At 43.0% G+C, this 8,881-nt stretch overlaps 1 protein-coding gene across 4 annotated transcripts in view; it reads right to left on the bottom strand.

Moving 5' to 3' along the window:
- slc4a3 (solute carrier family 4 member 3) overlaps window positions 1-8,881 on the bottom strand; it is a 63,391-nt gene that overhangs the window by 20,688 nt on the left and 33,822 nt on the right. For 3 of the 4 annotated variants that reach the window (XM_032529728.1, XM_032529730.1, XM_032529731.1), the window contains 3 exons: window positions 4,479-4,624; window positions 3,406-3,586; window positions 2,535-2,670 (listed from right to left, as the gene is read on the bottom strand). In XM_032529728.1, coding sequence (XP_032385619.1) covers window positions 2,535-2,670; window positions 3,406-3,586; window positions 4,479-4,624 — 463 coding nt within the window. Of the gene's footprint in view, window positions 1-2,534; window positions 2,671-3,405; window positions 3,587-4,478; window positions 4,625-6,260; window positions 6,993-8,881 lie in introns of those variants that run through there. The other variant, XM_032529732.1, reaches the window with a different exon arrangement.

An 8,881-nucleotide genomic window follows, 5' to 3' on the forward strand; every position in this document is an offset into this window, starting at 1 on the left:
CCCCCCCCCCCCCCTCCCCCTCTGCATGCTGGGACTTTATGTGGAAAGGCTGTGAAAGATGGAATGATCGCATGATGGCCTGCTGCTAACAACGTCCGCTGGCCAGATTATTTTTATGTGCATCTGTTGTGTCGCTTTGCGTGTGCAAAATCCATCCCGTTGGATTTGAATGAGACAACACATTTTGTCACCACAATATTAGTAGTATTGAATTATTTGCCATAATGTATTGGTCCAAACTTTTAAAGTGTCATCACACTGATGCATTGTCCATGCAATACAACTGTAACTGATCAAACGCAGGCTGTACCATTCTGGTTTAACAGAGGGGGAGCCAGACAGAGGATGCTGGACCAGTGGCTGAGCAGAGCTGGATACAAAGACATAAGGCCAAGGTGAGTTCCTTGGAAAACTAAAACAGGTGTAAGTGAACGTTTCTTGACTTTTGCATTAACAGTTGTCAAAACTATCTCACCCCCACACCTCATTTTTTTGGTTAAACAAAAAAACCTGCTGCTGGCGCCAGAGGAAAGGGATTCTTTTTTTTTGTTAGGATTCATCGCCTGGCAGCTATGAATACAGTATAAGTGAAATTGTTAACCTTTAGGTAGAGGAAGGGTCAGGGGAATATTTCAGTTAGTGGACTTCATCAGGGGACTTCAAGTGTCTGAATGAAATTGTATGCCAGTCCATCCAATAGTAATAGTAAATTAATTGACCGGGTGAACAAAAGACACACTAATGAAATGTGTTTCTAACTAAACCGAACTGGGGACAGAGCGAGAAGGACAAACATTGTTTGTACAGGCGTGGCTCATCTCTCCTGTGGTAATTCCATTTGACAGTCGACATTTAGTTAACTGTTTTTTCAGGTTATGTAACTGTTTAAGATCAATAAAGCACTATGTGTAGAGGACTGTTCCATTAGCCATGTGTGTCAATGCAATGGCAGATCAATAAGTGGGAACCGTTTGAGAGAGATAGAGATAGTGTGGATATGACATGTCACATCTATTACACAGCTACATGCTGGTATTTATTTGACTTTGTATTTAGCAGTGTGCAGGATGTGATGTAACTATGCCCTCTGGAATTTGGTGAGCATGAGAATTTGGCTTTGCTGTGGGCAACCACTGGTCGGTAATTCCTTTTCGGATTGAGAACCTGACACCTGACAATAAGTCAGGGTGTCCCATGATAACCATCCCCTCTAGAAATCTATACACACATTCACTTCTGCTGGTTTAACATCATCAAACTCGAGGCCAACAGTGGCTGACTGGGCGAGCTGGAAAAAACCTGCTCTCGCAGAAATAACACAGCGCCAAAAAGGTCAAAGGTTAAAATAACAACTGGCCCTTTTGGAATGTAGACACCCAAATAGCCTCATGCTTAGCCAGTCTCATTTCTTCTTAAATCCTGGGTTTTAAATCTGCCTCATCTCAATACATCATCTTAGACACATTTATGAAAAGTAACACAATTGTTAGAGAGGCTGGTTTTAAGCCAGTTTATATGTCTTTATAAAGCCTCTATCACTATATTTTCAATCTTGGTGTGCAGTTATGAGCTTCAGGTTGCAACACTCTTTTGTGTGTGAAATAGGAGTGAGTCTAGGCAGAGGTCAGAGGGCACGGCAGCAGCACGGTGGCCCAGTGGTTAGAGCAGCAAGAAGGCACCGGGTACCGGGTTGGTCCCGGGCCCTTCTGGGTGGAGTTTGCATGTTCTCCCCCTGTCTGCGTGGGTTTTCTCCAACGTGCTCCGGTTTCCCTCACCACTAAGAACATGTTCCCCTCCCTCTCTACCCAGCTGTGTGGTGAGCGTCTGACGTAGTATGGGTGCTACGCATTGGTCGCATTAGAGAGTAGTTCCCCCCCCGAAGCGCTCTGAGTGTCTATGATAAAGCGCTATATAAATATAATGAAATATAATTCATTATTATTAATTAATTAAGACCCCGTGCAGTGAAAGCACAGTATTAACATTTGAAACTAAGTCAACCACGGGGAATACACCAAGCCAAGTGTTATTAAATGTCATAATTTGGAATTTCCCTGTTCAGCTCCCTTGAGTTTGCCTTTTTTGTGACAACATCCACTGCTGGATGATGATGATAAATGAGGAGGAAGAGGGCTAGGATTTCAGTTGTCATGCTGCCGTATCTACAACCCATGATCCAAATGTAAGCAACGCTGCATCCACACTGCCATACACTGACAGGTCGCTTCATACATGGATAAAAACAACTAGAGTCATCAAACTTTGTTATTAAACACGATGAAATTATGATCTGTGTCATGGTTACGAAGAAAAATAGAAAACTCATAAACTACATAAACTAACGTACTTATGCTCCAATGGTTAAACCCTGAACATACACCATTTTCAATTCTCACCACAGCTTTGTATTTATGCATTTTATACTCCTGCATAATTAACAGTTGGCTCTATGACCAGTTTTATGACACTGGTTTTGAGAATCAGGTTTAGTGGAGCTGAGGAAAAGAGAGTGTGATGTGGGCCTGGTTTCTGACCTGTGTTTGAGAAGCAGAGCCCGGAGAACACCGGCTCTGTCCTCGGCTCTGATCTGATCGGAGATGATCATCGTCTCCACCACCAGGTGGGCGATCCCGGGCAGAGAGTTCTGTTCCAGGTCCAGAAGGATGGCACCTAGGGAGGGAAGGTACAGGAAGATAAAAAGTGGCTTCTGACACCAGACTGCTTAAAAAGTACTCACATCCAGCACTTGCCTAAAGGGGGGAGAACATTTTGCAAGTCTAAAAATTGTTACTTAACCTTTGTGTTGAAAATCAACAATTTTTTTTAACCCTTTTGATGCTTTTTCCCCCCATGTTTGTCACTTTTTGACGTTTTCACCACTACGTCACACTAACTTGTTAACTTTAGTTTTACAGTTATTTTTTGGAATTTATGGTCAATAAACCTCATTTAAAGGAAATTATACCTAATGTTTGAGTTAGAAAAGCAGAAAATAGGACTTGTTTTGACTAAAATTAAAGGAATGGATGTTGATGAATAATCACAGACTGGAATATATCAACTTTTACTCAATACTATTTCAAAACCACTTCAATGTTTTTCAAATGCTATAAAATTGAATAAGACGCCCCAAAATGAATAAAAGTAGAGATTTGTACTTGCCAAAGAGCAGTGTGTGGGATCAATCATGTTATTTTGGGTGGTTGAAAAGAACATTGATATAGGAAAACGGGTCAATTTGACCCGAGGACAACAAGTGGGTTAATAAATAAAGCCCACAACACACTGGATGACTTTTGCTTCTTTTTGTGTGCCATGTTCTATCTTTGTGGATTTTATGAAACTAGGTAAATCATGAGATGTGAACATGTGCCTAGCAGCATGCATGCAGATGAAGCTGTTTACCGTGTGTGATGGTGCGGCGGAGCTCCAGCAAACTGCGGAAGGAGAGGGAGGCCACATGTGGTTTGCCCCAGCGGTCTGTCTCCTCCTCCACATCCTCCTCAAACTTGATCCAGCGGGCCCGCTCCTTCCAGCGCATTTCATGGTCCTTATCCACAATTAGCTCGTTCAGCTCTACAAACAACTGAAGATGAAGCAGAGAAGATTCCTGAGCTTTAAAGGGCTGTGGAGATTCCCCTTCTCACTCGGATCAAGCACAATGAGGCTAGCACCAATACAAACAACTTCAGAAAACACCAGCACAACCAGTTTTTCTGTTTCTATCTATAATCTTTGACCAAAACAGGAGCATACACTGATAGGAAAATGAATTCAGAGACAGTTGATCCGAGGATACAGTCCACACACACATGTTTATGAGGAGCAACTGAGCTGAGTGGTTTGGATCCAGCCAGGAGTGGTTTGGACTGGGAGCGTAACCAACTGGTTTGGAGAGGCATTTAGTCAACACAGAATTCATTTTTAGCAGTGTGTTCTCAGAGCAACACAATATAGTACTCATGTGATTTGTGTTTTTGTGACATTTTTGCTGTCAAACTGAGGTGAAACATACCGTAAGGAGCAAGTTTGTATTCAAATCTCATCAAGTCAATGAAGAGGAGTGTCCTTTAAGCTCTGGGGCATAGTTTCTGTCGCCCCCATGAGGAATTCTAAGTAATGACAACAACACTGTCCATATAAAATAGTATATAGCCACTATAGATTTAAATTAAGACTACACTCCATGAGCCATGAACTTTATAAAAACCTATGTCGCCTCGTTCAGCTCCTTGTTTTGGTTTCATGGCCCACAACTTCACTTTTGGCTTATAGGTTCACTTACATGTTTTTGTTAAATCAAGCTTGATTTTTGGATGGACTTCTAGTTTCCAAAAGAGCAGAATTGCTCCGTTTCACATCCCAGTCGCTCGTCGTCGGTCTACCTTGGATGGCTTAGACATTTTGGCTGATAATCACTAGTGGTTACAATGCAACATGATGAGGCTGGGGTAGGGGGAACAGAGTGTGCTGCAAACCTCATGGATCTTCTTATCTGCTGCTCTCTTCTTCTTCTTCAGGCTGCTCAGTGGTATGGAGCTGTTGCTGCCTCGGGTCACCAGGCATCGAGAGGACTTCTTCACAAGGTGGCGTCTCACGCCAGGGTTGTCCTCAAATCTGTGACCTGGACAGCGAGTGTTTTAAGACAAAAAAAAAATGCAAAAGATCAACATTGCAAAAATCACGACGTCTAGATTTCTGTAGGAGTAATTCAGAAGCCAACCTAACGAGTTGCACTCCGTAGGCCGTAGGTTGATGTAAATATAACATAACTCAGAAAATGTGCTCCATGCTGTAAAATCTGAAATCTTAATGCATGTCTGTTTAAGTTTCCAGCTGACAGCAGAACATCCAATAACAGAAGGCAAAAGCTTCATAGGGGAGCGAGAATCTATACGCCAAGTGGAAGTGTTAAAGAAGAGGTGTTTTTGTCCCCAGACATTTGTCATTTCAAAAAGAGTTCATTTTATTTTCCATTTCCCTCCCCCCCAAATCAGATTTGATCAAATTGATCATAATGGGGTCTTGTCATTTCAGTGAAGACCTGGGTCATTTGCTATGTGACACAGTGGGAGACTTGTGGGGTCACTTTGGATACAGGAACTGGGAAATAACCACCTGTGTGGAACATGTGTTAAGTGAGTGGCACATGACGACTTAATGATGTGGTCACATGTAGGTATTGGGGACATTTAGGTATAATTTAAGAAATATATTTTAGATGGGTTAAAGGAAAAAATCAGTAGCTGTGCAGGTTTTAACTGCAAATCAGGTGTTTTTACATTTCTGTTAACTATTTTCCAAAGCACACCCTGAGTGTTTGGACTGATTTAACACGTTCCAGGCAGCAATTGGGGATTATGGGTAGGTACTGTATTAGGTTATAGTAATGGTTAAGTTATGACATGGGGTTGGTGTATTTTAGGTCACGGCAAAGATCTGGGGGACAGATTAGAAACTGTTTTTTGCATTCAGCTGTTGACCACTCAGACTGTCCCTACGGTTTTTTTCATCTTTCACATAAGCGGCCGGTGGTAACCAAAGTGGAGGCGTGTGAGAGAGAGAGTGGCCCGTTCTGCTGCGCCGTGCCTTCCTCGAGGAAACTCGAGGGAGAAATGGAAATCAAGAAGAAGTTAGGCTATCTTAGTGAGTCTCCCAAGGGAAAAGCTATGAAGTCCATCCTTGCATGATTTGTTCACCATAGAGCATTTTATTCATAGTATCAAATCGTAACAACAGTTATCTAAGCTATCTAGACAAATCACTTGTATTTCTTTCGCATGGGATGGAACCTTGCTTCATGACAGGACTAGTGTGCCATGTCCCAAATAAGGACAAAAACAGCGGAAATACACAACACTTGTCAATGCGATGTCTTTCCGCTCTAGCTGTGGCTGACCTCCAAAGGCAAATGGATGCCATCGGATCAATGATAACGGCGGAAACAGCCGCAGTGGAGCACTGTGTCAATTTTGCTCAATACCGGGGGGATGAATGAGCCTTATATTGCCATTAATTAAGCACACAGCATGCTACATGATCAATGGAAACAAGTGAGCACCCGTACATTGATCATCCATGTAAAAATAGAATAAAAATGCTAATCCGCGTGAATTTCTCACTGTGTTATGACATCAGAACTTCCTTTATTGGAAGCTTGACACAACATTCTTTAATTTAACTTTAAAGCTCTTCATTGAATATGCAGAAATGTAATGGGACCCAGCGGGCGTGTAGGTGAATCTCCACACACAACTTACAGAGAAGCTCCTCCGGTGAACCCATTTGAGTGTGGATTGACTCCAGCAAGTCGTAGTCATCAAAATCCAAAACAAACTCTTCAAAGTCCCCTTCCATGCTGGGCACTGAGGTGCGGTGCTCCATTTCGTGCAGCTTTGGGGTAAAAAACCTTTTTTGCAAGCTGCGCCAACGATCCAGTCCATAGTCAACGGCAAGCTTCTTTTCAGAAGTCCCGGCCACCTGGTTCTCCTTTTCCTCAACGTCTGTCATCTCCACTGTTGGTACCTCCTCCTATCCTCCTCGCTCTGAGTGGACACGCTGCTCATTCAGGGATTCAAGCTCCGTCGCATGCCCTGGGTCCCAGTTCTGATGAGCGTGGCTCTTTTCAGCGACCACTAGCCTACCTCTGTTATATTGTTCGGGTTGTGCAAAAGAACCTATATGTACACTTTTGCAAACCAGCTCCAAAATTTTCTTCAAAAAAGGCTTTTCCCTTTTCCCGACAAATAAATAGCTTTTGTTCAGGGAGTCCAACTTTAGAAAAGGAAGTTCTAAGAAGCAAAAAAAAACAAGCGCACCAAAGAAAAATCTTTCAGTCCAGAAAAAAAACACAAGCTCCTCAATATGCCCAAAACTTTGCTTTGTCTTAAATCCAAACAAAAAGCAAAGTTGGAGCTACACCCTCAGGCAGAAACCCCTGCTGTATCCACGATAAGAGATGCATACATAGTACTGTAGCCAAAATCCCTTTTGGTGCAACTCCTAAAGCAAGTATTGATAAGGGCTGGTCTACTACGTCAGACCGGCCTGTCAGCTGAATGGAAATGCCGCCCCTTTTTTAATGATGTCCCCGGCCCATTGATCTTGGTGGCTGTTGGAAACCAAACAGAAAGTAGATTGGCGCATAGTTGATGCCTTTCGTTTCCACCGCCATCACTTTCCCCCCATGTGAAAAGCAGTAGGGTAAAGGTCAAGTTCCAAAGGGGGGCATCTCCACCCACATCGAATACACTGAGAGCTCTACATGCACATATACTGCGAGTGTGGAGCCTTAATGATGAGAATAGCACTATGCTTAGTGAGATACCATGGTGCTAATTATCAGGGCAAGCTGTACCGCTCCTGTCTCTGGGTCTCCATGGAAACCATGAGGTGTCGTGGTCTGACTTTCTGTCTACAGATGCCCCAGTGTGAGGACCCTCACGTGATTGAATGTGTGTGTGTGCGCGTGTGTTTCCTTTAGCTGATGCTTTTATCCAAAACAGTTCCATTCAGTGCATTCAACCATGAAGGTACAAACTCGGAACGGCAGGAATCACATTGAAGTACATTAGCTTCAAATGAGCCAAACTACAGAGTGCCGTATGTGTCACTAATCTGAACCCTCACCCTCCAAAGCATTGGATTTCTACCAAGTATAACAAATCTAATTTTCTACATGCAATGAATCTGATGAAACGATGCAGCTGCTTGTCACCTGCTCTCCCAGGGTGCAGATAACACAGCGTACAACAGCGGCCCGCTGAACGCCAGTTGTACTCACATGAGACAGCTGTCACAGGAGACTCCTGTCTGCAGCGGAGTTAAAAGAAATTGTACTGAATTACATTTTATGAATATCAAATTGGGTTTCTGCCAATTAAGGCCCTCGCTCTCTTATTAAGTTGCCCACATTTAAATATTTTCTGCTTTTCTCTTTTTATATATGTTTCTTCTTCTTTTCTCTCTTTCTCATTTCCGGAAGTCAGTTAAATTACACATGGCCCACATTAATCAATTAATTTCCATCCCTAACAAAGACACCTGGCACGTCACAATGGCGGCTTGAATGGGATTACGGACTGAGACAACGGCAGAGAGCACACTTTCACGACGTGATTTTAAAGTTTTCAGCGTAAGACTAAAACTCACACTCAAGACTTAAAAACTTCTAAACTGGGAGCGCAATTGAAAATCATGGACGCACAGCAGTAATATACACGGCCTGTCGATGCCGAGCATCACTCCCTACAAATCCAATAGCTTTTTTTGAGTGACTCTGGGTGCCCCGTTCGCCGTTTCCACATGGTTCCTAAACAGTCAATGATCACTCGGCGGCAGCAGGAATGGCCGGGGGCAGGGTCGCTGCTGAAGGGGAATCGACTCCAGCCCCTGTTAATTAGTGCCCTGGTCACTGGGAGAGAGAGCTTTTCTCTGCCTCCCAATCTCTCTCTCCTTCCATTCTTTTATTCTTTCTATCTCTTACTCATTTCCGGTTGGGAGGCCTGGATAGGTGAGAGGTGTGGTACACGTTCTATCCTTACATCTGAAAACTTTCATGGAAATAATATTGCAGAAGGATAAACATATAACTTAGGTTGGAAGTGCCCAGGTCAAAACTGAAACACTGGGGTGACCGCGCTTTTTCGGTTTCTGGACCTAAGCTCTGGAAGAAGCTGCCCAGTGAGATGCGTATCGTTACTGACCTGGGTCTTTTTAAATCAAGACTTGAGACGCATCTTTTTAAAGTGGCGTTTGGTACCTAGTAATGTGATGGCACATTTGTATTGATTGTATTGTTTTTATTTTTTTTATCTTTTCTTACTTTTCTCATTCATTATTGTCATTTTTTGTTAGTGGTGTATTGTTGTTTTAAATCTGT

Source organism: Etheostoma spectabile, chromosome 11 (genome assembly GCF_008692095.1).
Source record: "Etheostoma spectabile isolate EspeVRDwgs_2016 chromosome 11, UIUC_Espe_1.0, whole genome shotgun sequence".
Classification (NCBI taxonomy): Eukaryota; Metazoa; Chordata; class Actinopteri; order Perciformes; family Percidae; genus Etheostoma; species Etheostoma spectabile.